General features: G+C 59.6%; 8 protein-coding genes across 8 annotated transcripts; all 8 read left to right on the forward strand.

Annotated features, from left to right (window-relative positions):
* Positions 1-449: 449 nt before the first annotated feature.
* Positions 450-2,240, forward strand: LMXM_31_0730 (conserved hypothetical protein; the record flags this gene model as incomplete). The annotated part of the gene is made up of 1 exon (XM_003877867.1): positions 450-2,240. The coding sequence occupies one exon, from the start codon at positions 450-452 to the stop codon at positions 2,238-2,240; it is 1,791 nt and encodes a 596-aa protein (XP_003877916.1).
* Positions 2,241-3,499: 1,259 nt separating this feature from the next.
* LMXM_31_0740 (conserved hypothetical protein) lies at positions 3,500-4,672 on the forward strand (the record flags this gene model as incomplete). The annotated part of the gene is made up of 1 exon (XM_003877868.1): positions 3,500-4,672. The coding sequence occupies one exon, from the start codon at positions 3,500-3,502 to the stop codon at positions 4,670-4,672; it is 1,173 nt and encodes a 390-aa protein (XP_003877917.1).
* Positions 4,673-5,297: 625 nt separating this feature from the next.
* On the forward strand, positions 5,298-6,005 carry LMXM_31_0750 (putative RNA binding protein; the record flags this gene model as incomplete). Its single annotated transcript, XM_003877869.1, has 1 exon — positions 5,298-6,005. The coding sequence occupies one exon, from the start codon at positions 5,298-5,300 to the stop codon at positions 6,003-6,005; it is 708 nt and encodes a 235-aa protein (XP_003877918.1).
* Positions 6,006-7,640: 1,635 nt separating this feature from the next.
* Positions 7,641-8,531, forward strand: LMXM_31_0760 (putative cyclin 9; the record flags this gene model as incomplete). Its single annotated transcript, XM_003877870.1, has 1 exon — positions 7,641-8,531. The coding sequence occupies one exon, from the start codon at positions 7,641-7,643 to the stop codon at positions 8,529-8,531; it is 891 nt and encodes a 296-aa protein (XP_003877919.1).
* Positions 8,532-9,558: 1,027 nt separating this feature from the next.
* On the forward strand, positions 9,559-14,490 carry LMXM_31_0770 (conserved hypothetical protein; the record flags this gene model as incomplete). Its single annotated transcript, XM_003877871.1, has 1 exon — positions 9,559-14,490. The coding sequence occupies one exon, from the start codon at positions 9,559-9,561 to the stop codon at positions 14,488-14,490; it is 4,932 nt and encodes a 1,643-aa protein (XP_003877920.1).
* Positions 14,491-16,884: 2,394 nt separating this feature from the next.
* LMXM_31_0780 (putative protein kinase) lies at positions 16,885-20,277 on the forward strand (the record flags this gene model as incomplete). Its single annotated transcript, XM_003877872.1, has 1 exon — positions 16,885-20,277. The coding sequence occupies one exon, from the start codon at positions 16,885-16,887 to the stop codon at positions 20,275-20,277; it is 3,393 nt and encodes a 1,130-aa protein (XP_003877921.1).
* Positions 20,278-21,868: 1,591 nt separating this feature from the next.
* LMXM_31_0790 (conserved hypothetical protein) lies at positions 21,869-22,366 on the forward strand (the record flags this gene model as incomplete). The annotated part of the gene is made up of 1 exon (XM_003877873.1): positions 21,869-22,366. One exon carries the CDS (start codon positions 21,869-21,871, stop codon positions 22,364-22,366), a length of 498 nt encoding a protein of 165 aa, XP_003877922.1.
* A 1,256-nt stretch (positions 22,367-23,622) lies between these two features.
* On the forward strand, positions 23,623-27,075 carry LMXM_31_0800 (hypothetical protein, unknown function; the record flags this gene model as incomplete). The annotated part of the gene is made up of 1 exon (XM_003877874.1): positions 23,623-27,075. The coding sequence occupies one exon, from the start codon at positions 23,623-23,625 to the stop codon at positions 27,073-27,075; it is 3,453 nt and encodes a 1,150-aa protein (XP_003877923.1).
* Positions 27,076-27,819: the final 744 nt, after the last annotated feature.

Below are 27,819 nucleotides of genomic sequence, written 5' to 3' on the forward strand. Positions count from 1 at the left end.
GCACACCGTCACATTCAGAGACGTGCGCTACGACCGAGGCCCTTGACCAAGCATGCGGTGCGCCTGTCGTCAAAGGCGAGTTTCTCTCGCTGCGCATTTCGACGTGATCGCGATCGCAACAACACACCTCCGCCACTCCTTCTGCTTTGATCTACCTCCTTGCTCTGCGCGCGTGTCTGTGACCTCTTAGCGGTATCAGCATCCTCGAACCCTGCGTCCACGTTCGACAGCAAAGGAGGAACCCCGCCGCGCTTGAGCTTCATACCTCTGTGCCGAGTGTTTCCGGCGTGTATCCCTTTCTTGCCACCCCCGCCCCCTCTCCACTCGTTCTGCCATTGAAGAGACAGGGCGGATCCCTTTTTTTGTTGTTTGGTCTTGTCCCGACCGACGCCCTCTCCCCACTTCCATTCCTTGCGCTCTTTGAAACGTAAAGGCAGCAGCATGTCGGGATGGCGGCGATGACCAAAGACGTGATTGTGGCCTCGTGCAAGGCCAATGGCGGCTACGCCGCGCCCTGCCTCAACGACCAGCTCTTTCTTCACTGCTGCGGCTTCACCATGATTCAGAACCTGGAGCCGTACACGGATGTGAAGGTGCTGTGGCTGGAGCAAAACGCGCTTTCCGAGCTCAGCGGGCTGGAGAGCCAAAAAGGCGCTCTCGTTTCTCTCTTTGTGCAGAACAACTTCATTAGGTCACTGTCATCATTGACGGCGACTCTCCACGGCCTGCGCGTGCTGAACGTGTCGCACAACTACCTGACCTCTCTCCACGGCATTGCCGCGGGGTGTCCGTCGCTGGAGACGTTGCAGGCGTCCCATAACCAGCTCACGTCTCTCGAAGTGTGCGAGGAGCTCTGGCTGCTAGCTGGCAGCCTCACGAGTGTCGACTTGTCCTTTAACCGCATCGAGACCGCCCGCGAACCGGCCGGCAGTGCCACCGCAGCCCCCGGCGCTAAGGCCACCACTACGGCAGTGAGAGAGTCAGGGTGCACGGCAGACGACGATGTTCGCATCGTCGACGCTTCGGACACCAACGCCGTCGCACCCGCCGCTGTCCCCAACACGGCGGTTGCGCTTCCCAAGCCGGACCCGCTTGTCATAGCGCAGTTCTTCCAGCACCTCCCGCTGGTCAGCGTCATCTATTTCCAAGGCAACGGACTATCCCACCGCTTGCGTCACTATCGACGCAACATGATCCTGCACCTACCCGCCCTCACCTACCTCGATGACCGTCCCATTTTTTCAGAGGAGCGCCGTGTGATAGAGGCGTGGGGCCTCGGCGGGGACACGGCCGAGGCGGCCGAGCGCGCCACGATTCGCGAGGAAAAGCGTGCACATCTCACCCGGTGCGTGACGTTGCTGACAGAGCAGCGAGAGGAGCAACGGGTGGTGCGGGATCGTCTAACGCAGCAGTTTGACCAGCGCCGCGCGCAGGAGCTGGAGGATCTGACGCAGCGGCGCCGCCGCGATCGCGACAACCGCGCCGCCGTGGAGTCTGAAGAGGCTGTCGCCCGTGAGGTTGTGGAGAAGGCGGAGCAAGATGCTCGCTGGGACGCCGAGGAGCTCTTCCAGGAGGCTCACAGAGCTCTCTTGGTGACCGAGACGGAGCGCCGCCACGCCTACGAACAGCACGTGGCTGTGACAGAGGCTGTTCAGGCCGCGGCACAGGAGGCGGTGGCAGAGCGCAAAGCGGAAAATGGTTCTGACCGCGTCGACGACGATGGCGACACCGCCAGTGCCGCCGCGACTGCTACCCTGAAGGTGCTTGAGGACGCGGCAACGTGCTCACCCGACGAATTCTCCTCCCCCTGTCGTGACAGTGATGCCACCAACACGATGGCGACGACACTCGAGACGCCTCTGTCCCCACCTTCGAGCGTCCTTGCCGAGCTACTGCGGTTGGATGACGACGTTCTGAAGGAGATGGAGATGGAGATTGAGCACGTGCTCCATGACATCCACTCCAGCGCACTCCCCACCAAACACACTTCGACTGCCCAGGACGCCGGGGCAGAGGAGCTCAATGACAGTCGCGCCATGTTCTCCAGCCGCCAGGTCAGTGACCGCACCACGTTGCGGACGGAGAAGAATGTGCGCGCCGCAGTCGGTCACGTGTCGAGTCAGCTGCGGGCACAGCGGAATCAGCAGCCGCGTCGAAGCTCCGACGTGCTGCAGGAAGAGACGTGGCAACGTTTTGAGCAATGGAAAGCGCGCCGGGCCTCTCAGCAGTTAGATTTGTAAGACAGGGATAGAAAGGGAGACGGAGCAGGAAGATACCGCTCCTCCTGCGCTGTATTTTGCTCCTTTTCTATTTTCGCTGCAACTGTTCCTCCTCCTCCTCTTCCCCCCTATAGACTGTGCCACGTGCCTGCTTGCGATTGCGTCTAGCGTGCGTTTCTCTACAGAGACTGCATGCGTATTGGCCTTTTCGTTCCTCTCCACCAACCCTCCCCTCTTCCCCTCGCCATCTTTTCCGCGGCTTTCGCTGTCTGTCTCCGTCCTCTGCATGATGTAGATATGCCCACCGTTGCACTGTGCTTTGAACCCGATACGGTAACGCTTACAGTTCCATCTTCCTCATTTGTTTTTTTTCTTTTTGGTGTGTGTGGGGTCTCGGTGTGATTGCTCTCTGGATGGGGTGGGGTGTTGTGCTGCGTGTGTTTAAAAGAGGAAGCGAAGACGAAGGAGAAGGTGGTTGCTGCGGTGCAGAGCTGTGCAACGCAGGGATGCATCCAACCATAAGCCCTCCCCCGACTCTTCGCAGCACCTCCGGCGTTTGTTGCCGCTGTCCCTCATATAGTTTCCCACTCGTTTACCGCGATCGGTGCGCAGGAGTCAGTGCGCGCACCAAGCCCCGTCCCTTTCAATTCTCTCTGCCCTCCTCCCTCTCCGTACTTGCCCACCGGAGTGCAGCTCCGCCCGTTGCTTGTCAACAGCTCTGTAACATACATACACACACACACACGCAGATGACGGCAGCAGGGCTATTTCAATGCGAGTGAGGCATCTCAACGTATCGAACATCTCGCTCGTGCTCACATGAGTGTGCCAAACCTGAGATCTAGCGAAAAAGGCGGGCCATTGTCCTATATGGAACCAGACTATGCACACCTCGAGAGGAGAAAGAGCGCCGTGGCTTTGTGCGTGAGCCAGCGTACGCCTGGAAGCATCTTCGCTCCTTTTCTCCAGATGGTATTTCAGCTTGTCTTCCGCGTGGAGCGCACTGCGACGTGCGGACAACGAGTGAGACTTGTGCCCCCGCCCCCTCTGTCCCTCCTCCCATATACGGGCTGCACTGCTCTGCTGTCTGGCTTGTGCTCTTGTTACTCTCCTGTGTGCTTACACCTTTCTTGGTTCCTCTGTTCCCTTTTCGCCGCTCCATGCGCTGTGCATCGACATTTGCCCCCCGTTCTTTCTCACCCCTCTCCCCCTCCCCCGCACCAGTAGCAGGGGAGACAGCTGGGAGGCTCCTGTTTTTTTTTTTCTGCTCCCCCTCTCGGATGCCAGGGGCGAGTGACAGAGGGCCCGCTTATGTGTCGTGCCGTATCCATTATCTACCCGCATGCCTCTCACGTGCGGTCGTTGCCGTTTGCAAGCTGACCTCACCAGCGCCAGGCATTCCACCCCTTGTCTCCCTCTGCAAGTATGGACTGCCAGACTACAGCACACGGGAAGGTGAGGCGTTCAGCGCAGCGGCCAGCGGCCTTCATCCACGACACCAGCTGCCCTTCGTGCTCTCTCGCGTTGCCGCCTCCAAGGCAATTGCGTCCTTGTCGCCAAACAAGCGCGCCGCCTGCCCGAAAGAGGAAGACGGCCCCGCCGTCGTGTTCACGGATCGTCGCGAGGCGGCGCCAACGCTGCACGGGTGCTGCCTCAGCATTGCACACGAAGACTCGGCAGCGGCGTCGGTGGCATGGCCAGTGCCATCGTCCGACTCTTCTGCCTTAAAGGACTATAATGCGGCTCCCGAGCGACTCTCCATGGGAACAGAGCCGGTGTGCTCGCCCTCCACTTTGCCTGATGCGACGGCTACCTCCTTTGCATACGCAATCGACGTGGCGAGCGTGGCAGAGGTTCACCGCGTGCGCAGCCGCTTTCCCCACCTCGGCCAGCGATGGATGCCTCAGTGCACCACGATCGCGTCCGCCGATGATGTACGGCGTGCTTTGACGTGCATTCAGAAGCTGTACCAGGAACGTGTGGCGGCGGTGGGGGTCCCGGGGGACAGCCACGGCGGCGAAGGCGTCAGCGCACGCCAGGCGGCATGCCGCCGAGATGAGTGGTGGAAGCACCTGGCCACGCCGTATGTGACCGAGGCGGACGCATATGCCGCAGTGGTGCTGGCGCAACACTGGGGTGCGCGTGAGTGCGCCGTGAAGCTGGTAGGCATCCCTGGTCGCTCTTTCGCATACGAGTGCGTGCGTGCGCTGCCACCGCGAGGTGGTAGTGCGGTGGCTACGGAGTCCACCCCGTTTACAGCGTCTTTCATGGTGCCACAAACCCTCTACTCTGCGGAGGTAGACGGCGGTGAGGCGGCGACCTTGGCGCAGCAAGGGCTGCATCCTCTTCTATACCTCTATACATGGACGGAATGGGTGCCGCTCAATAGCATGGTGGATCTCCCCTACGTGGTTGTGGTGGCCTGCGCACCTTGCTGCTCAGGCGCACGGTGATGCTCTCTCACACACACGTTGTAAGTGTGCCGTGCACGCTTCCTGATTGAGAGGCACATGCCTTCTGTCATGGTAGCGGTGCGAGCGGATGCGTGCATTGTAAGCTGCAAGCAACGGTGGCGCACTGAATGGCACTCCTCAACTTTTAGTTGTGTCTGCTTGTTAAACACCGACTTCGCAACTGCTCTGGCCTCGGGCACAATGAGACAACCCTCGAGCGGCAGAAACAGTGAGACGCCAACTCAACGCAACGCGTCAAGGGCGGTCTTTGGTGTGATCTGAGAGTCCTCGCTGCGCCCCACTGCGTACCGGTGGTGGTTGTGCTGTGGCCGAGGGCTCTTCGACTGCCAGCATTTGTGCTTCTGCTCTTCAAGCACACACTTACCTACTTACTCCCCTCGCTCTTTCTCTGTCCAACCGTAACGACTCTCTGGTGCTTCCGTGCCTCTTGTGCGCCACCGCACGAATGCACACCACACCTGCTTCGGCGACGCTTCTCTCACTTCCTCTCTGCGCTCGCTCCTCTCCCACCGACGCACCCGCCACGCAGCTTTCAGCTCTCAGCGATCACCTCGGCCTTCGAGTAATAAAAACCAACAGCCTTCACACCTCTTCACGTTCCAACATGCCCGCCAAGGCCGCCGCTAAGCCCGCCAAGCCCGCCACGAAGGCAGCGCCCAAGCCCGCCAACAAGGCTCCCGCGCCGAAGGCTGCTGCCGCGAAGCCGGTCGCCAAGGCTGCGCCGAAGGCCGCCGCCCCCGCTGCCCGCCCCGCTTCTGGCCCGTCCAACGGCGTGTACGTGAAGAACTGGGGCACTGGCTCTGTTGCCGACGCCACAAATGTGTTTTCTGCCGCCGGCAAGGTGACCAAGGTACAGCTGCGCCGCCAGCGCTACGCCATTGTCTTCTTTGAAAACTCCGCCGCTGTGAAGAAGGCCATCGACCTCTTCAACGAGAAGGAGGTGCTCGGCCAGACTGTGCTGGTGGTGCCCGCTAAGACCAGCCCCAAGCCGGACGCGCACGAGAACTCCTCGTGCGTGTTTGTCAGCCCCATCTTCCGCCCTTCGACGACGAAGATGCAGGTGATGGAGCTGTTTGCTGGTGTGAAGGTGCTGCGCCTGCGCATGTACCGCCAGAACTTCGTGTACGCCTACCTCGACTCCCCCGCTGCAGCGAAGAAGTTCGTGGAGGAGAAGAACGGCACTGAGTTCCGCGGCCACACACTGCGTGTGGCGCTGTCGGCTCGCTCTCTGGAGAAGCTCCGCGCTCGCCAGGAGGCCGCCACTGTCGTCATGGCCGCTCACCGCCACCACAAGGCGCACGAGCGTCAGTAAATCGGCGAGGCATCTCCTTCGTGATGCACGGTGCCCGGATGCTTCGGCAGAGGGCGTGCCTCACGCCGTTTTCGCCTACACACGCACACGCACACGCACACACACACACCTGTGCACCTTATCCGCCTTCTCACCTCCTGACCCTCCCTCTTCTATGAGCTGCTCATCTTCTCCACCTCCGTTGCCTCTCTTCCTTCCTTCTATGCTCATTCTCTTGCCCCCACCGCGAGAGAGGGGCAGACAGAGAGACGAAGAAAGACTGAGAAGGACATAGGGCCGTGATGACGTGTAGGGCAAGCGCGCGCGAGAGGGAGAAGTAGGGAACGAGAGCGACGGTGCTATGTGGTCTCCATGTCTACGTGTGTATGTGTGTGTGCCTGTGCGGAGGAAGGCGGCGTGAGGGCGCATTAACGTCCCCCCTCCCGCACTCACCCACAGCCGTTACCTCTTTTTTCTGTGCGATGTCCTTGCATCACAGTTTTTTCTGTTGTTCGGACGCACAGACGTGCTCTCCCCGTCGCACAGGAGGAACGGCCCTCGCTGAAGCTAACCAGAAAGCAGTACAAGTAACGCGTCTCCCCTCCTTTCCGTTTTCTAAGTGTGCACACTCGCGCTCTCCCTCTTTTCACCGCATGACACTCCGCCCAAGCCCTTGGCATGGAGAGCGGAGGGGGGAGAGAGGCGTGCATGGGCCACGCGGACTGATTTCTTTTGTGATTTGTTTTTTTCTTGTTCGTCATGCCACTTATTTTACCCCCCAAACAACCATCAAACGAGGAATCGCCGGTGAGGAAGCCAACTGTGTTTGGCTGTGCATACGGGCATGTTTGTGCGTATGTGTGGGTGTTTAGGACCACCTGCCCACCCACACCCATCCACACAGGTACGATTTGACCTGTCTGCGAAGTGACCACCGCCCCGCAGCGGCGCTCGCGGCATGGGCCCCATTGTGCGCCGTGTGCCCATCCGAGATGAAGCGGTGGGGGGGGGTGCTGCTCTGCTACACTCCTCAGGCTTGTTCGTCTGCCTTTGTGTCGCTTCTCTTGACGGGAGCTGCAGGAAGCCCTTCGCACGCCACGTCGTGACCACGTCCTGGCCGGTGCGGTGTGTGCCATGAACGCTTCCATTGCCCATCATCATACTCGAATCTCTCCCCCTCTCTGCGGCGGCGTCATTTCCTATCTTTTTGGCACCAAAAACACACACATCCACGCGCATGCGTCTACACGCGCCCTTTTGAGCTGTGCAGCGGGACTTGGTGAGCTGATACTGCCTACCCCCTACCCCTCCCCCACAAACACATACACAAAGTACGGAAAGGGAGAGGGAAAGCAAGAGAGCCGACGCAAGTACAGAAGGGCAGTTGTGCACGCATTGGGGTGCAGACAACAGAGGAAAGGACACCTACGCTTTTGTACGTTGTTTTTGTTTTCGCTTCGCTACCTCCTCCTCTCTCCTCCCCGTTGTCGAGCTGACAGTTGTGGTTTGGGTTTCTGTGGTGGGTGGGAGGAACTGTCGGCACACGCCGTTTGGGCTTTCTGCAACCTGCAGCGGTGGGCACTTCCGTTTTCTCTCTATCCACACGCCATCCTTAGTGCACGCAACATCACAAGGGACCTTGCGTTACAGTGCAGTATGTCGTCAAGCCCATCGTCGCCGGTGTACAGCTCACCCGCGTCTACCGGCTTCGCTGCGCCTTACCTGCCTTCCTTCACGCGCCGCTACTTCCGCCTTTCTCAGTCTGCCTTTGTCATCTCCGACTACCTTGTGCGCAAGTTCCGCCTCACTGAGAGCGTTCTGCTGACGTCGCTGTGCTACTGGCACGAATTTGTCGCTGCACACGGGCTGCGCAAAGTCAACGAGGTCGTGCTGGCCACCACGTGCGTCTTCCTCGCTGCAAAGGTGGAGCACGCGCACATACGGCTGGCGCGCCTAGTGGAGGCTGCGTTTGACCTCGATGCGAACACAACTCCTCCAGCGGAGCTGGAGCAGTGGTGCCGTGCCGTGCTGGACGTGGAGCTGGTGCTGTGCGATACCATCCGCTTTGACTTTGTGCGCATCTTCCCCCTTGCTGACACTCTGCGATCGATGCAGACCCTGGCTGAGGCGGGGCAGCTGCCGGACGCCGCACGGCAGGAGATTGGCACGGCAGTACGACGCGTGTTTCTTTTCTCCTTTGTCACACCGCTCTGCATCAAGGTGTCGATGCAGCGACTCTGCACGTCAATCCTCTATATGATCGTGACGGCAGCGCGCAGAGAGCTGGTGCCGACTTTTCAGTCCATCTGGAGCGCCCCTGAGGCGGAGTTTCCCGATGAGGCGGAGCTTGAGGGTATTACGGCCGTGCTCATGGACGTCTTCGCGTACCTACACAAGAAGTTTGGCGTGCCGGCACTGGACGACGTCAACGAGGCGCGATACAAGCGCCGCCGATCGCAGCATGGTAACGACGTTGGTGTCACGAGCTCCGTCTTCAGCAGCGCCAGCGCCGACTTCACACCGCTCATGAAGATGTCAGAGCAGTGAGTGGTCTGCCCGAGGTAACTTGGCAAGGGCAGAAGAAAGCAGCAAAGAAAACGGCTTTGGCAGTCTGACGGACTGGAACTTGAGTTCTCGTGAGGTGCGCCGAACTCTCTGCCCGCTGCTCGTGACTACTCACGGTGGAAAGGCCGGAGGGAGAGCAGCACTGGGGGATTTCATGGTGTATACTTGTGCGGACTGGTAGTTGCCCACTGCCTTCTTCTCCGTCTCTTGGTCTACTGCATTGGTGCGATGCCGACGTTACAGTTGGTCTCTCGTCTCCTCTTCACGATTGTTCCCATCAGCACACTGTGCACCTGCGCATGCGAGTGACTGCTACTATGTTTCGCCAGGAAGGAAAAAAGGGAAGGGGGAGGCGAAAAAGAACAAGGAAGGTGCCGCACAAGACGTCGCCAAGCCTTAGCAGCGGGGCGAGGGGCGCTTGAGCAGCGCTGCTGCTGAGAGCCGGGCGTTTGCTCACACTTTTGTTGTGGACCTGTTTTGTGTGCCTGCGTGTGTGGACGGTGTCGCACAAAAAAAACGCACCAACTGGTGCGAAGAGCGACGGAAGATGCTGAGCATTGCGGCTGCCAGCCTCCCTCAGTCCACACCCCATCTACGTGACCTCTGAACTGGTGTCGCTCTCCTCGCACCGGTGCTTCATCTTCCATGTCCTCCTCCTGTACTTTCTCTCGCCGAATTCAGTAGCGCATCTGTGGTGGCGCGTGTCTTTCTGTGTGAGAAACGAGGCTGCGTGTCTCCCATCTCACCTTTCTTCTCGTCTCGACGTTTGCGCCGCCTTTTCATCGGTGCTTGTGTGCTTGACGTTTTTCTTTGCATCATAGCGGTAGTGCTGTTGCGCTGTTCCTTGCGTGGTGGTGCCGCGTGGCAGTCACCGCTCTTCGTCTTACCGTTGTTGCGCTCTCTTGGTTACCTACACGCTCGTCCCTCTCTTTGTTGTATTTGGACTGCATCCGCACAGCAGAGGACCGCACCCCTCCCCCACCTTCTTCCGTACCGTTTGCGTGAGGGGATGCAGCTGTGCAGTGGCACCGTAAGCGTGCACTGCCGCGAGGATGTCTGCCAAGATGGCGAGTCCGTGCAGTTCATGGCGGTGAACAGCAGTGGGACCATTTTGGCGGTGCTCACGCAGCTCCGTATCCAGTTCTGGAGTGCGGGGCCTAAGGTGGTCTATCTGACCTCACTCGCGGTGCCTGGGACCTCACTCGAGGATAATCCGGCCATGTATGTGCTGTGGCGCCAAAGGCCGGGTAACCACCTCGCCGTCGTTACCGCTCGCCATGTTGCGTTTTTTGAGGCTGATATCAACCTCAGGACGTCCGATTTCCTCCAGGCGATCGAGAGAAATCGACCCGCAGCGTACCTGCAGCACGTCGACTCGGCGTCGCGCGTGTGCTACTCGAGCGAGGCGCCGCTTGTGACGGGACTCGCCACGTCCGCCGCCGCCGCCGGCCCCTACGCCTTCCTGGTGACAACCACGGCGGGTGTCGTCTACGTACTGGGGTGGCACCAGCAAGACATCCTCCATCAGTGGACCACTGTCGGGCTGCAGGGAGGCGGGCACGCCTTTCGGTGTTCCACAAAAGATGAAGCGTGTGACGTCATGACTGCAGCAGGCTGCATTGACACGCTCGCCGCACCGGACAGGGCCCCGGCCAACTCGTCCCTGCCGCCACCGGCAATGAGGTTGTCCACGCCGTTAACGTCGCCGCAGTCGCGCGTGGACCCCCTGCAGCGGCGGTACCGGCAAGACCTGCGGGTATCCTCTTCAGATGCCGTCGGCGACTCCACGAGGAGCACAGCTGCGGCGGCGTCAGCACCCCCTGGCGCTCGGCATCCAGGCACCGCTGTGCGAGCCCATGCAACACAGCTCCACTCGAACGACACCACCACGGCCTCGCCGCCGCTGCCACACGGCGAGACTACGAGCACTGCGGCGCCACCCGAGAAGGACAAGGATACCGGGGAGCCGGCTGCCGATGGGCAAAGCATCTGTGCCGGTACCACCATGGACACAGGAGAGCATAAGCCGCGGCAGCGAAGCCCCTTGCTGCCTTCCTCTTTGGCCACTGACTCCGCCGCCGCCCGCAGCAGTACCGGGGCGGAGTTGTTGTCTGGCACCATTCTGCACGCCTCCTTCGCCTCTCGTATGAAGGTGCTGTCCTTCGTCTTCACTAGCGGCAGCGTGCTTCTGTGCCGGGCTTCCTGCGGCACGAACTTCACTCACCAGAAGGTCCAGCTGCAGGGTTTCGTGACGCCAATCGTGTCTGCGTGCATGGTGGCCATCAACGTGCGCCACCTCCTGCTGGCGGTGTGCACCCAGGCGGGTGCGATCTCGTGCCGGCGCATCGATAGCACGTCCTTGGCGGTGTATCCGAACCCTCTGTGGAAGGGCCTTCGGGGTGTCAGCGATGCCGTCTCCAAGTATTCTTTTGGCGTCCCGTCCTCCTCGCAGTCGCTTGGCTTGATTGCCGGGATGGAGTGGTCGCCGTCTGAGGAGTTGCTCTGTGTGGCCTTCTACAAGTACGGCATCGCCCTCGTGCACTACAGCGGCGGTGTCGTTACCCGTCACCTGTCGGGGCCCGCTAGCGCCACTCTCCTGCGCCCTCCTCCAGTGCCTGAGATAGACTCTCAGTCGCCCCCTGTTGATGAGGCGGCTGCTATAGGCGAGAACGCGCAACCGTCACCGCTGCGCAGCGAGCAGGAAAAGGAGGCAGCGCTTGGCTGCTCTGCCATTTCGTGGAAGCCGGACGGAACGCGGCTGTGGATGGCAGCCCCTCGTCAGCCATGCTTCTTCTCGACACAACTGTCTCGTGTGCTGACCGTGGACACGGTCGGGCCTACTAGCGGCAACCACACTCCGCTTGCCCTGCTCGCTGACAACGCTCTTTACCTGGTCTCCGTGTCCGAGGCAATCGCTGCTCAGGGTGTGCGTGAGATGGTGCTGCTACCGAACGACTATCTGCGCGACCAGTACCCGCTCTTGCACGGTGCTGTGTCGAGCGACGGGAGCTGGATGACCTGCGCTGGTCGCCGCGGCCTCGTCCTCTTCAACCGGGAGCGTTATTCGTGGAAGCTGGCCTCGAAGGAGGAGGAGGAGTCGTTCAGCTGCGTAGCGGACCCCGTATGGCTGCGTGACGTCGCCGTGGCGGTCCCGGCACTTCGGACCGACTCAAAGACCTTTGAACTGATTGTCTTCTCCACTTCGAATGTGTCACCGTCGCACGCCTCGGCACGCGTGGCGCTTGATGGCAGGCCGACTCAGCTTTCCTGCCTTCACCAGGATCACAGAGGGGAGGGCTACGTGGTGGTCGTGGACTGTAACCAGATGGTGCGCGTCTTCCGCTACGACGTCTTCACCGACGTTGCCACGGAACGGTCTTCAGCGAAGCCGTACGTTGCCCTCACGCCGGTGCAGCAACTGACTCTCCCCAGCGAGCTCTCGAACCCTCTTAAGGTCATTCCGGTGTGTCTGCGCGGCGAGGAGGACGACCGCGAGTCACCGCAGCGCACTCAAGACCACATGGAGCTGCGCCTACTGCTGCACAAACGTAGCGACCACACGCTTGTCTGGCTCCGAGGGGAGCGATGCGCGGCTGGCGGTGCTGACTGCGGCTGCGCTTCATCGACTGGCAGCTTGCCTTCCCTCAACGCCGTCGCGGAGCCGGTGGACTCGGCGAGCAGGTGCTTTGTGTTTCGGTGCTGGGTGGACCGCACAGCGCCAACACGTGGGGCGGTGCTGCTAGCCCACGAGGAGGAACAAGGGCTCGTGATGTACCAGCTGCAGCTTTCCGGGCTCAGCTCAAGTGCGCCGGTGGCCCCTGTTGTTCACCGCATGGAGGTGGCGGTGACGCGGGACTCGGAGCTGCTGCCGCTCTGCCCTTCCCCATTTGACGGGTACATGCTCTGCGTGGCGACGGACATGTCGGCGCCGCGACCGAGTCGTCAACGCAGCGCCGCCGGCGTGATTGGCGGTGTAAGCCAAGCCAGCCCGCGCCCGCAACTGGCGCTGCGCCCCATCCTGTACGCCCACCGCATCTTGTCGCTGCTACTGCTGGCGGCGATGCCAAGCAGCCCAGTGCCGCATCGAGTTTCCGATGCACAGGGGGTCAGCGCATCTTCTCCCAACGTCATATCGTCGGCGCCGCCCAGGCTGGAGGGGTGTGCTACCGCTCCTGCAGCGAAGGCATCCGCGACCTCATCGTGCCGTGCTGCCGAGGTCGACGGCCGCGTTGCCACCTTCATGTGGGACCGCAACTTGTTCTACTGGCTGGAACACATGCGACTGAACGACACGTTCACGGCGGTGCTTGACTACTTCCTCCATACAGCGCTCAACGAGTCGCCTCCGGCGGCCGTTCCAGGACTGGGCCGATACAGCGCCGTGCGGGCGGCCATCTCTCTCCTCCGCAACTACCCCGAGTTTTATGCGATTGTGGTGGGGTGCGTGCGCAAGATCGACTTTACACGCTGGCACCTTGTGATGGACTTCCTTGGAACGCCGACGGACCTGTTCCACGAGTGCGTCGCCCATAATTGCTACGCGGAGGCTGTGCATCTGGTTCGGGTGATCATGATGGGGACCTACAAGCCAGCGGCGGCGCTGTCTGTCGATCGCGCGGCCGAGTTGAACAGCGGCGGCCGCTCCGGATGCGACATTACACGTCTGCAGCAGGCCAGTCAGTGTGCCGTGGAGCTTTTCGTCCTGTCCGTGGAAAACGGAAGTTACACCGCGGCCTACGATATCATGCGTTTCATGGCACTTCTGGAGGAGGAGATTGGCATGCCGGCCGCCAGCGGCCTCGACCTTCACGGCGGCAGTGGCGGCGGCGCAGGCGGGTCAGCGGACTCCTCTGTCAACTTTCTAACGTGGTGGCTTCGGCAGCTCATGTTCAGCGGTTCTGCGCGCTACGATGCAGAGGCGGCCGTGGAGGAGCCGTCTGGAAAGAGGAAAGCCCCAGCTGGCTCATCGAGTGGCGACGTCACGAAGATCCACTCGGTCGAGGGGTTCCCTGCCCTGGTGTTCGACGTCACCCGCTGCGACCCTGTACAGAGCGGGCGCACGGCCGAGGAGGCTGCCGAGGAGAAGCAGCGCCAGGCCGCCGTACATCACATGTTTCGGCGGCACGGTGCGCTGCCTGACGCGGTGCATCGGGAAGCGCTGCGGCTGCTGCGCACCGGGTACGTGACACATCTAGCCAAGCTTATGGAGAACTTTTCCTTTTCGGTCGCGGAGTTCCTGCAGGCTGTGCGCCCCGTCCTCGTCGCGCCTGGTGCGGCTGACACCAACGATGCTGCGGATGAAGGGACTGGGTGCGGTCGCGTCACGGCGTGCCTGCACGACATCTTTGACGGCCTTCACAAAGAGCTCGGCTTGCCTCGCAGTTTGGCGGCGAATGTGGGACCGACAGCGAACACGACGTGGAGTGTGTGGCTGGTGGAGAGGCAGACGGCGCAGGCTGCCGCGCTGCCTGGCGTGCTGAGTAGCACGAACCCGAAGGTGTGGACGGTGACTCAGTCCGCGCTGTACGCCTCGCCAAGTCTTCTCAGGTCCGTAGAGTCGCTGCACCAGCTCTTCTCCCCCGTCTTTGTTGACAATTTGGCCTTTTGTGTGCTGCTGATGCGCAAGTCGGACCTCATTTCGCTGCTCCTGTCGCAGGAGGCACCAGCATATGCATCCGCAGGGAAGCCGGAGCACGTCTCGGCAGATTCCGGGGCGCGAAGCGGTGTTTCTCCAACGAAACTCATTGAGGTTCTCGGACAGCTCGACGCGCTCTTGGCAGTGCCGGAGAACGCAGGGTACAGGCCTTTTCTGCAAGACATCTTCACCTCACTGCCGCCCTCCGTCTTGCACGCCATTGCGCCACCAGTGGCCTCGCGCGCTAGTCTTGTCGCCGCCGCCTCTCCTGAAGCTGATGCAACTTCGACAGGCGCGACAGAGTAGCGTGCGTGTGCGCGTGTCTTTTTTTTTGTCGCGCGCTCCTCCTGATCTCAGTCCCTAACCCGTATCCGCCACCCCACACGCACGCACGCTTGCATTTTTTGGCCTCTCGCACCCATCGGGTGCTGCGCCCGTTTCCTCTTCTTCACCGCCTGCTCACGGTGTTAGCGACTGCACTGTGAGCGGCTATAGTGGAGGAGATGCATGGATCTGCTCGGCAATGCGTGCGTTGGTGTGCCTCATCCCCCTCCTCTGTCTCTCCACACGCTTTCTGGAAAGAAGAAAAAACAAAGACCACGAAGCCAAAGCCTTGAGAACCCTTTCTGCTCGCCGCCAGGTACGTTGCCAACGCCGCCAGGGGTGTCGATGCGGGCCTCGTGCCTTCATGTCCACACCCCACACTTCCACTTTTTGTGTCTTCATAGTCAAACGCACGTGTGAGGGACGGCGCCTCGTATTCCGCGCGTTACGTCCTTGTGCACCCGACCTCTTCTCCGCTGCTCTCTCTCCTCCCTTCCTCCCCTCGCCCTGCACTGCACGGCGCCCTTTCATGTGCAGCGTCGGAGCTCTGCGACGGAACCCATCTCCCCCCATCGCCGCTTCGCTACTGCAGCACACCTCTCATGTCTTTCCTTTCTGCTGTCGACCCACCCTTCCTCACTCTTCTCTCTCCCGTGCTTCTCTCTGGCGGACCTTCCGCTTTTCTGTTTCGTAGCGTTGTGTGCGGCTCCTGTGCGCATCCACCACCACCACCGTTAAACTCCCTCCCAGCTTTCCCTAGTCGCTGCATCGTCGATTTACTAGACCACCTCTTCCTCGTGCGACAAGTGCTCGGTCTGCGTGTGTGCACGTTCGCGTCCAACTTCAGCGCTGATTCGTAGCGGGTCCGTGTCTCGTCGCATAGATACAAAAGGATCGACAGAGAAACACGCCAAGTAGGGTGAGGGAAAGGCGCAGAGGCAGCGAGTTCATCCTACCAGTCACCTATACGCATATATACATGTAGGTGCACCCATACACTGGCGAGCTGCTTCAGTATTCATGTAATCTTCCCCCTTCCTTTTGCCTCCTCTCCTGCACGGTTTCACTTGGAAAGCAAAACACATACATACACACACCAACTCGCTCATTTTCTCACGCAGAGGCCGCCCACTTCCTTGATTTCCACCAGGAGCACGTTCCGATCTACCGATCGCTGCTGCCGTCATCACTGGGGTTGCCGCTTGTTCTTCTTCTGTAGCTGCGACGGCTGCTGCTGCTGCTACTGTTCTCTTACTTTCCTTCTCTCTGAAGACGCCTCTTTTTGTTGTTGTTGTTCTAGTGTGCTCCCTAATGGTCGTGCTCTCACGGTTGTGCGCGTAGACGTTGCCTCTGTACCGTTCTGCGTCTTTTCCGCCACTGTGGCTGCCGTGTGGGTCCGCGAGCGTTTCCGTCGCGTAACAGTGACTGTGACCGCGCGTGTATGTGTGTGTGTGTGTGCAGCTCTCTCTCTCTCTGCTGGTATGGGCGTATTTGCTTACTGCTGTCACCCACTATTTTTCTTGGCTATTGTGTTCCTTATACCGTGATACACGTCTGCCTCTCTCTCTCTGTACGTGTACGTGTGTGTGTGTGTCTTCCTACGAAACTGCGCGTGCGTCTGTGCCGTTAATCTCGCCGCTGGTGTTCATTGTGTAACATCTTGTTTTTTTTTTCTCTGTAAAGTTCTCTCTGTCTGTCTGTGTCTGTTCTCTCCCCCCTCCCCTCCCCGTCAGGCTAGTTGTGGAGGCCGTTGTGTGTGCGGGGTGGTTCGTACGCTTTTTTTTGGAGACCGTGTATAATTCCTTGCGCTCTATCTTCTCATCACAGCAGATCCACACCGTCTACACCCCCTTCCCCCTCCCTCCCCTCTGTGTCTGTGCACAGACGCAAGCACGAGCAGACACGCAAAGATACACGATCGCACTATATATATATATCGTAAAGGATTCTTCTCTTCCCGATTGGACGTCACGTTGTCCGACAGGAGCAACAAGAGGAGAGGGTGAGCGAGAGAGACACGGGAAGGGAGAGCAACATAGGACTTGTGCTCGTGGGCGCTCCTGCGGTGGCGGCGGCGGCGGACTTGCGGCTGAGCGTCGCACAGCCCTTTTGGATCTCCCGAGATTATCTTTGCTCTTTTCTTTTTCGTTTTGGCCCCCTCTTCTTCTCCCCCTTTTTTAGTGCTGTTTTTGTTGCCCGTGCGGTGCGTCTGTGCTGTTTGCTTGCACGGGCTTCATCATCAGGGAGGAGCATGAGGACCGTCCACACATTACCGCAAACTCTCTCTCCCCACTCTTACGAAGAGTCAAGACAACAAAGCAGGGGCAGCTTCCACTGCTTTACTTCATCCCTGTGCTCTGTAGGCCATCGTCTCTGATGGACAGCACGCTGGCACAGCTTCCCGCCACGCGGTGGGACCGCCTGATGGCGGTGCTGGAAGAAAACGAGCCCGAGCGAGCGATCGATGCCCCCAAAATCCTGGAACGGGCCAAGAAGCTGAACTTCTCCGACTTGGAGCTTTTCTACCTACTACTCATGCGCTACCAGGATAAGCAACCAAAGATTTTGATGGAGGTGGTGAGCCTCTACGCAATGATGAGTACGTGGATGGAGTGGATCGTGCGGGTGCAGCGCTGCCTGGACGCAAAGAAGCGCAATATAGACGCCAACAGCCCTTCCCATACCGCCACAGGGGGGTCGGTGTTGATGCACAATTCGTCCGACTTCGCCGACTCTGGGCACACGTTCCTGTCCTGCTCCAGTAGCAACTGCACGAACACCCCAATTTCTTCAAATCCGGTGTGCAGTTCAGAAAACCGCGGCAATGACTGTGGTAGCCGGTCGGACAGCGCCACCCATGTCGCCCACAACCTCGCCTCCTCGGCCGTGCGCGGGTTTCGCGACAAATCGGGTTGCTGCAGCTACTCGACGAGCGTCCACTGGTGTTTTGACCTCGGCTCTGACTGGAAGTGGGACGGCTCGCTGGACTTTCTGCGCAACGGATGCGTGCTGAGCTGTCTCGTGGCGGAAGCCCTGGACCACTGTGGCAAGTTGGAGGTGCTTCAAGACGACCACTGCGTTCACCAAGGGGCGCCGAATCCCATTACCCACGAGATTCTGTACCCCTCGCTGGCGGACATCGACCGTGTCTTTAAGAGCGCAGCCGAGGACGGAGCAACTGGCGTCGCCAGCGCGAGCAGGTCCTTCGGTACAGTGAACTACCTCTCAACCCTCGACTTTGCACGTGGGCTACAGCTCAGCCGAGGTGACAAGGTGCAGCCCTCAAAGGCACTGAAACTGATTGAGGAGCAAGGGAAGAACCTTGCAGCGGCTGAGCAGTGGGTGCGGAAGCTGAATAACATGTGCGAGCGCTTTCTCGGCTGGGAAAAGTCGGCGCACAAGAACCGCGCCTTCTTTGACCTCTGCAACCTTGACAACCTTGTACGCCCGCTCAACTCGGACGACGCGCGCTTGCTCTACCGCATGCACTGGCTCGCCGTGGCACTTTACCGCGTTGTCAAGGACGCGTCCATAATACCGGCGCCACCGCGCATGAGCTTCATTGTATGCCGCGACAGCCTTGGAGGACTGCCGGACGCATCGGTGGAGGACGACGAAATCGGCCTTTTAGTGGCTACCAAGTGCAGCTGTCTCCCCCCCAAAGCGCGTCTGAACGTGACCATGAAGGACGTCAACACCATGCAGCTGCTTCACCCCGACATGAAGCACGGCCCGCGCATCCTGCCGTGCACCGTAGTCAAAGACGAGGTATTCGCTTACTTTGAGGAGCACCATACCTTCATCCCGGTTTGGTCGGTCTTCCAGTACTACCTCCAGCACTTCGACGGGCTGAACTGGCGCTTCGAGATGAACCGCCAAGAACGGGAGCAAGAGCGACAGGTGCTCGGGACGAACTTCTCAGCCATTCGCCAGGACCTCAGCGCCAGTGATGACTTCACATTCAACTGTAGCAGTGCGACGTTCGACCTTACAGTGCACAGCTCCACTGTTCAACACGACCGCCAGCGCAGACCACCAGAGCCTCCGAGCAACTCCCAGTGGATGCGCGGATTGACCACCGCCAAATCCTTTGATTTTTCGACTGACTGCAAGGCGTCCGTCACACTGCCCCCAGAACGTTTTCTCCAGCCAGCGGTACAACCCGGCACCGGCGTCGAGATGGGTGTCGGCGTGTCGAAGGTGCGGCCAAACTGCATTGCGATTCCATCCCCTTGCCCTTTCCCGGCATCGGCTACCACGTCAAAGGTTGCTGGCACTTCTGAGAAACTGAACGCCACCCCAGCTGCTGGAACCGTCATCGCGAACAACACCAACGCCGTCTCATCGAGCACCTGCGGAGTTTCTACCACTGCCGTCACCAGCGCGTCATCATCGGGCATCGACGCAGTCCTGAATGCCGTCAAGAGCCCGATTTCAGACTTGTCGATGTCGATGACGGTTGCACGACAGGCTACGGCGGCGCGCACGACTGGGGAGCTGGAGACACCGTCGACGCACATTGCATCCGTGTTTCCCCCCAAGCGACCGAGCGAGGTGCTTGACGAGCCAACAGAGGACACCGAGGCTCTCTCGCGCGAGGTGGCGGTGTGCATGGAGGCAACGACGACGGAGGTTGTGGAGCGTGACCGCATCGTCGACGCTGTCGCCAGCGATGCGGCAGTGCCGATGATGTCCTGCACCATTTCCTGCTCCCCTAGCTCGCAGGTGATGGTGGCTCAGGAAGCGCACCATCATGGCAGCGTCGAGGCGCCTGAGGACGACGACGATGCGATCAGCGACGCGACGATGACGGTGATGGGCAGCGAGAGCCACGCGATCATCCGAAACTTCACTGCAGCAGTGGTACAGGAGTCGGAGCAGAGCGGCATTTCGATCTTGTCCCACCGCTTCCGCGTAAGCAGCGGCCCCATTGGGAAGGGTGCCTTTGGTGCCGTATACAGGGCTCTGAATCTGGATACGGGCAGAATCGTGGCGGTGAAGCAGTCGCGCTACTCTTACGATGACAAAACGGCGGACCTCAACTGGCGTGAGTTTCAAATGTTGTCGATGCTGCCGCCGCACGCAAACGTCATCACTTTCTACGGTGCGTCGAGGGATGTCGACACGAACCAGCTGCTGCTCGTGATGGAGTACGCCAGCGGCGGCAGCATTGTGCAGCTGTACCGTTACTTCCGGCCCATTCCAGAGCCGCTCTTCTACCATCACGCCGTTGGCATTGCACGCGGCCTGAAGCACCTGCACGACCACAATGTGATCCACGGCGACGTGAAGCCGGAAAATGTGCTGACGCGCTCTGACGGCAGTGTAGCTATCTCCGACTTTGGGTGCAGCAGCTTCTCCTTTGTCAGCTCAGACACCGGCAGTCCTTCACTCCAATCCTCCAAGCGAGGGAGCGGTTCCTTGCAGCTATTCGGGACAGCTGCCTACATGGCACCGGAGGTGATCTTGAATGAGCCACACCTCAAGTCAGATGTGTGGGCCTACGCGTGTACGCTAGTGCAGCTGTGGCTGGGGAAGTCGCCGTGGTCCTATAGTAAGCGCCGCTTCTCAGTGCTGGATTCTATTCCACTCATGTTCCACATTGCGAATGAGGAGGTGGTGCCCTTCACGACGGAGCAGCTAGAGAGGTCGCCGAGGTGGTTGCAGTGCATCGCCCGGCGCGCGTTTGAGCGGGACGTCAAGAAGCGCTGCACCATGGCGGAAATCATCAACATCCTGACCGATAACAGCCGAGTGTACCGCTCGTAGGCGACGCCGCAAGCTGTTCACGGATGTGCTCATGCCCCCCCCCCCCCCCACCGTGCTCACTTTGTTTCTACTTCTTCGTTCGTCAACTCTCCTGCGTGCTCTCGATTCTCTCTGTCCTCGTACGATCTGCGCTATTCTTCTCGTTGCCTCGGGGTTCTCCTGCTCTGTCTCTCTATCTCTCTCTTCCATTGCTCCTTTTTTTTCGTGTGGGATTTGTCCGCGTTTCACTGTTGCTCGCCTCATCATTTTTCCGCCCCCCTCTGTTGTTCCTGTCTTCTCTGCTTCTGCTGCCCTTTTCGTACGCGGGTGCCCTTCTCTTCGTGCTCTACCTACCTCCCCCATCTCTCTCTCCCCTTGTGCGTCCGTGTGTCGGCCTTGTCTGTTTCTCGCTCCCCCAGCCTCATCACAGCCTCCCCTTCCTACACCTCTGCTCTGTATCCTATGTGTATGTGCGTACACGATTGCGTGCGTGCGTGCGTGGGATAGGCTCATGAACGTATGTAGCTCTGTATATGTGTATGTGTACCTATATGTGTATGTGCGTGAGTGTGCGGCCATACCTTTCCGACCTTTCTTGCTACTGCTCCTTCTCTCCTCGCTTCGCTTAACGACTTCCCTTGCCTTCTGTATTTTTGTTCTTGTCGCATCCTCTCTTCACCGCGAAGTCCTCCCTCATTCGTCTGCTCGTCTAGTCGGCGCTCACTGGATGCCCAACGGCAGCGATACACCAAAAATAAAGCACACACTCGCACCCCCCACACACAGCCCCCTCACCTATGAGCCGTTGCAGGAAACGCTGCGTTACATGGCGGAAACGGAATCTCATAATTCCTCCCCATCGCTCTCTCTCGTTAATCCCACCGCATCCTTGTCGTCACAGGGGAGGGGGCTCGTGACACCGAGAGCGAGCGCGTTCGATATTGCCACCTATATATGTGTAAAGTGCCCGTAGATCCCCTGCTTGGGTGATGTAGAGTCTCGTAGGAGAAAAGAGTGTTGCGTAGCCGGCCTTGACATGAGTGCTCCTTCACACACACGTGTGCTATAATGGTGAACTACCGAAAGGCTGCCGCACATGGTGAGCCTTTCCGTGCTGCACAGATCTCTACTCGACTTGCCATGCACGCACGCTGTACAGCCCATACGTCGACGCATGATGGATGCTGCATGTGTGCCCCTGCTTGCCTCTCTAATGGTCGTACGCTGGATCACGGTACTCGTTGCCCTTCTCTCGCTCGTGTGAGCTCTCTTGTGGCCTCCCCTTTTCTGTTCTCAATCACGGAACGCCTTTGTCGAGCCATTCCCCCCATGCTCCCTTCTTCTTTTCGTTTGTCGGCTCCACTCGCCTGCATGCAGATGTATATATCCTCGAGTAGCGTGTGCCTTCACGCTGCACCTCCACTTCCTAGTCGCTGCCCCCGCTCTCCCCCCGCCCCACCCGCCCCCCGGCAGTCCGTTGGCTTCTCTTTCTCCTTTTGTGCACCGTCGCGTGCTTCGCCGCTCACGTCCCGGACCCCGTTTCCTCGTCTCTCTTCTTTTTCCTCTTGTGCACAACGCCCAGAGGCAAGGCTGACAGACAAAAAACGAAAAAATGGGGCTTGACATTCTCGAGATCGACACGACCACTCCCCACCCTGGCGTCACGATTGACGGCACTACCGCGCAGCGCGAGACAAACGGTGGGTGGGTGACGCTGCGGGCGAAGACGCCGCTGTCGGCCACGAATCATCAGTGGGCCATTCGAATTATTGATCAAGGCGAAGGCGCAGATGGGTCTGGCTTGATGATAGGCCTGCTTCCCCAGCTCAGCACGCAGCTGGCAAGCGCGACCGGTAGCAAGTACATTTCTGAGCTCGGTGGCTGGTGTCTCTCGCGGGCGGGCGACACCTACGGCGCGTGGAAGTGCGACCGGTTCCCCTACTCGACGGACTGCGTCGTTGAGTTCGACTGGGACGCCGTGACGGGCACCCTGTGTATGGTGAGCGGGAACAAGAAGGGCACCGGCCACATCCCCGGCCTCAAAGAGAGCGACGTGCTGTACCCGGCCTTCTCCATGTACTATCTGAACCAGAAGGTGGCGTTTGTGTAGTGACCTATCGGTGTCGCGTTTAACAAACAGCGTCGCTACTCCTCCCTCGCTCGCTGGATCACCTGCTACCAGTGGCACGGCTGCTGCCGTTTCGGGGGCTGCTGCTCTCTCTGATTTTGTCCTTGTTGTCTACCTCGCCGTTGTCAGCGTTGAGGGGCGTGGTGCGGCGCGGTGTTTCTTCTCTGCTCTTGTCGGCGTCTGTGTTCACCTGTTCGTGGCGTGGCCACCTCCCCCTCCTGGGTGCCGCTGCCCTTTCGGCCTTCTTTCTTCCTCCTTCCACACAGCGTCTTTGTTTTTTTTTTTAGCTTGCCGCACTAGCAGCCGCATGCTGACAAGCCAGTGACCAATGGAGGTGAATGCCGCAGAGAAGATACAGGCAACTCGAAGACACACCAACACAAGGGCTGTGGGGACAGGCTGGTTGGTGTTGGCCCAGCTGAGCACCGCGAACCTTTTCTCCCACTCCTTGTCTGAATAGAGCGCCGAATAACAGGGCTCTCTATGCAAGTGTCCGTGATTAGCCCACCTGGACGAAACGAACAACGGCAGAAAAAAAATGAAGAAGGAGTCGTGTGGATGTGCCTCCCCCGTGAACGTGTGTGTGTGTGTGGGAGGGAGAGAGGGAGGGGGGAGGAATTGGCGTGCACGCGCTTAGCTGGCGACGTATCTACCGTCTTTCTTCCTCTTTCCGCTGCGTTCACACTCAGGCCATGTGATAAGTTAGTTGGCGAAGGCGACTTTAAACCGCCTTGAGCGTGTGTCGCTGTTTGCCACTCGCCGTCAATTTCCGTCTTTCCTCACCTGCGGCTTTTCCCCTGTGTTGTTTTCGTTGGATCCAGCGTGGTAGTCGTCGCTTCCGGCTGCTTTGGGTGTCGGTTGCGCTCTTCCAGACACTGGCGCCGAGGCATGCTCCACACCCCTCCCTTTCCCAGCAGCTCCGATTCACAGATACACTGCCACACCCACACACTCGGAGACTGTCGAGAGCACGTAGGAGCTGCCGTTGCCTTCCGCTGGCGAATTTTCAAACGCCGCTCCCCTTTCCGACCCTCATCACGCCCTCCGCGTTTCGGTTTGCGGTGTGGCATCGCCATCGGTGGGCAGCTCTGAAGCCAGTACGTTGGATGCGCAGCTTGCGCCTTCCCCAACTCTCTTTCTCGCCCGACCCTTTTTTCACTCCTTGACCCTCTGTACCCTCCCTTTCCGCGTCTGTGTGCGCGCGCGCATGCGTGGGACTGGACGCGATAAGCTCCGCCATGCGGGCCATTGCTCACAGATGGAGGCCGGGGTGTGCTTATTCGGGGGTAGCGGCACGAACGTTATCCGCGCATGCGTCTCATCAACTCGCCACATTATCTTTTCTGCTGCGAGACCCTCGAGAGTTCCCGGTGGTGATTGTGGCGGGACGCTCTATGAGCGCCTTCACAAGTCTGTACCGCGCTCTCCCGTCTGCTGCATACATGATGTACAACACGCAAGCTACGCTCGACGGATGCACCGCGCTCATGAGGGCCGGCTACCAAGATCTGCGGCGTCCGTCATCGGTGCGTTTGGTCCCCCACACTTCAGCACCCCTGGGCCCCGAGCTGTGCGAAAAGAGTGGCGCTTACGTGGATGTCATGCGAGCAGCTGCAGAGCCGGCCGGTGACGCAGAGATGGAGCCGTCGTTGGATGCTGAAGATGGGATCGCCGCCGAGTTCTCTGGAGGCGGTAGCGCCGCTCCGGGTGCGCCGGACGAGGAGCTTCGACAAAGCATTATTTCTTCCTTTACTGAGCAGTTCATCGCGTCCATCAAGGATGAGTGGGGCTCGCCATCCGCGCATCGGTCCGGCAAAGAGAGAGCACCGGTGCAGCCCGCGGGAAAGTTAGAGGCACGGCTGCGGGGCCGCGATTTCTTGCCCCACAGAAAGCTTCGCAGTGTCTGCTGTGGCTCCGTCGTCTCTCATCACGACATGCACCACGAGGCACTGCCACACGGCATTCACTGGGTGGTGGCACGGTGGCTCATCGACTCTGAAGTGGATCTTCGAAAAGTGATGGACGCATGGCGCAGTTTGTTGAGTCAGTCACGCCCTGGCGCGGTCGTTTCTCTTGTACTGTTCGTCAACGTGGATGTCGTGGACCTCACCTCCCTCATAGGCCCTTCTAGCCTTCGCAAGTTGCAGGGGAGGTTATGTTTTCATAGCAGAGCGACCGAGAATACAAAACTGTGCCGAGTCTCGCCTTCACCCGAGGGCTGCGCAGCTTGCGCAGCCGTCAGGTGTCCCCTACTCGCGCCTTCGCAGCTGCGGGCCGCCCTGCTTTCTCTGCAAGTGAAAGCAAGTACCTTTGCGGAATCCTCCTCTGGCTGCGCGCCATCGACTGAGGTGGCAGGTGCAAGCACACTTGGGCAAAGCTTAGGCGCGCAGAGCGGTGCCGCAGCTGATCTGCCGCGGCAAACAAGGAGCTTAGAGGTTCCTATTGTGAATTGCTGGGCTACGGCACAGACGATGAAGAGAGAGCACTCAAAACATGCTCTCAGACTTACAGTTGACGCCTTCAGACATCTGCTTTCCGTGGTCGACGTGCAGCATCCCATGCACCAGCGCCACCTGCGTTGCCAGCGTTCCTTGCACAATAGCCTTCAGAGGATTCCAGATCCACTCCAGAAGTGGCAGTGGGTGTTGCATAAGGACGGCTCCCCGTATCCCGTTCCACCGGCTGATGCAAAGCTGTCTCGTGTCTTGCCTTACGTGCTGGTAAAGGATGAAAAGGAGCAGCGCCGGGAGCACCAGCGGGCGCTCCGGTGCAACGCAGTCGCTGCGGCAACGTTGCAGAGCCTGAATTCCCAGGGTCTCTCCGCGGCCCCCTCCACAGCGGGCAGTGCCCGGACTCGCGCCCCGTTTCCTAGCCCGAGGTACTTCACTCTCCTTGTGTCCGATGCGGGATCGCTGCTTGTACGTGATGGGTGTCTCTCGGACCTCTTTGTGATGGAGTTCCAGCCAGCACTGCTAGAGGCGGAGTTGAGCTCTCATTACTGGCTGTCGGTGCGGGAAAAAGCTCCTCCCGGGATTACAGGCTTGCCATTTAAGCGGCATCGCGCCTTCCTGGAGCTTCTGTCAGCGGCCGAGAAGTTTGTGTCAGCAGCAATCCCCTCCGCATCCCTGACTCGCGATGTTTTGAAGAATGCTGTGCAGTTTCTCGACAGGTGCGGAGGCGGTCGTGGCCTTCTGGCGTGGCCGCTCACAGATCCGGCGGAGGGTCATCATCGCCTTCGGGTTGCCTTCACCTTGAGCTATGAGTTCTACGCCGATCCTCTTGTTTTTTCGCGGCACCCTCGAGGTGCGGTACGAGCAGGTTGCGTGGGGAAGGCGCAGATACGCCACCTTGCATCTGGCACTGACGTAGCGTCGTCCCCCGCTGCTGCCGCCGCTGGATCTGGGAGTGCAAAGTCACTGTACGTGATAAAGACACTGAAAGATGTTATTAGCTACATACTCGCGACCATGAGGAGGGCTGGCTGGGTCTTGGTCTGGCAAGAAGATCATCATCGCTGGCCAACCGCGGTGCCACCGCCGCACATGCACCCCCACATCAACCCTATGTCCTCTGCTTTTCCGCTGAGCAGATGTGCCGGCCCGTCGCTGAAGGAGCGAATCGCCGAGTCGCTGGAGAGGTGGCGCCAAGAACAGCTGCAGCTCAACAACAAGAGATATGATGTTGACATGTCGGCTGGGGCGTTGGAGCCGCCATCGTCTCATCAAACGGTGGAGTCGACGAGGGCGGCGACTGTAGACGCGGCCACAGCGTCGCCGTACGCAAGTCTCGATGTGTGGCAGACCGCTCTCATCCCTGAAGACGCCGGTGTTTACCTGTGGGAAGGACAAACAGTGTTTCTCGATGACGGTCGCCCGGGTGTCATCGTCGAGTTCCGACCACCGCCGACGGAGCTGTTCACGCCGATCGAGCAGCACCCGACGGAGGCGAAGCGCGCGTACTGGCGTGTGCAGCAGGAGCTGCACGCCGACTTCATCCGCTTTTATCGGTGGCGCCGCCACTGTTTTGCTGCGGCAAACCCGCAGCAAGTCACGGCCGCCTTCACCAGCCTCCCGCATTACGTACGAGCACGTGAAATGACGCATTTTCCTGTGGTGGAGCTGCTGCACACATCCCCAGATGGTAAGCGACCGCTTGTGCAAGTACTGCCGAAACGCGCGATGCAGTACCACGTGGCGTATCCGCGCGTGTGCGTCGTGAGTGTCGCGGAGCAGAAGGCCTGGCACGAAGCGCAAGGCTTGCCGGCGCCTTTCAAGGATGAATTGCGGGACGTGGTGTGGAGACTGTCTACCACAGATCTGGACGACCGCTCTGCGTCGCAGGTGACGCTGTTGCGGCTTCCACTCTCTCCATTTCGCATTGAGGCGGCTGCGTTGCCTTTCGTGTCTCGTGTGATGGAACTCTCCAGGCACCCTGTTGTCCATCACACGCAACGCACTCTGTGGCCCGAGGCATCTACGAAGGAAAGGCAAGCGCTTCTTCACAGTTTGAACGTGGAGTGGGCCAGCTGTCATCGAAAAGCCGTCATTCACGACAGGTCGTGTGCCCCGCAGCTGCGGGCGGTGAAAGAGCGGGCGCACATTAACTGGAGGTCGCTATCCGCGTCGCACCATTCCTCGGAAGCACTCTGTTTTGCCTTCTTCACCGCTCATTCCGAAACTGTGCTGCCTTGAAAGCAGAGAAAGGACTGACGGGAGATGAGACACTGCTGAGTCGCTAGCGTGAGCCCACCCGTTGTCGACTTGCCCCTTGTTTTCGCTCCATTGTCGATCGGATTTACGCCGTGCGACCGCCGTGTGTCTCGTGCGCTCTCTTTCACCGCCTCCCCCACTGTATCGCCTTAACCTTCATCCTCTCCACCGCTCGTAGGTGACTGTCGCGACTCGGGTGTACAGGTACTGCGTGCCCTTGTTCGTTTACTCCTTTTCAATCGATTGACCCTGCTTGTTGTCTCTCTGCTAGGTTGCTCCACTTCATCCACACAGGGACGCATGAGTCCCCTCCCCCTCAACCCCCCGAGCTCACAACAAAACACACACACACACAGTGTCGAGGCTGCGGAAAAGTCCCCCACCCCCACCCTCTCTGCTGCTGCTGCAAGAGAGACGGAGAGAGGGAGGGGGAAAAGAAGGAGCATTGGGACGCGTTGGCGTGCACGGTATTCTTGCATTCTGCCGCTCTCTTGCGACAGTGTGATGATGCCCCTCCCCACCCCCGCCTCCACACCTCCGATCCTATTGTTTGTCTAGCGTTCTTGTGCATCTTGTAAGGGTGCTGTGTGGACGCTGCAGTGCTCGGGGACGTCGATGACGGAGGAGGAGGCGAGGGGGAGGAAAACCAAAAGAAAGGATAATGTGGCGGACGTGTCCGGAGACCCGCGGGGCGAATTTTGAAGTGGAGATAGAGCTGCGTCGCGC

The sequence above is a fragment of the Leishmania mexicana genome, chromosome 31 (assembly GCF_000234665.1).
Source record: "Leishmania mexicana MHOM/GT/2001/U1103 complete genome, chromosome 31".
NCBI classification, from domain to species: domain Eukaryota; phylum Euglenozoa; class Kinetoplastea; order Trypanosomatida; family Trypanosomatidae; genus Leishmania; species Leishmania mexicana.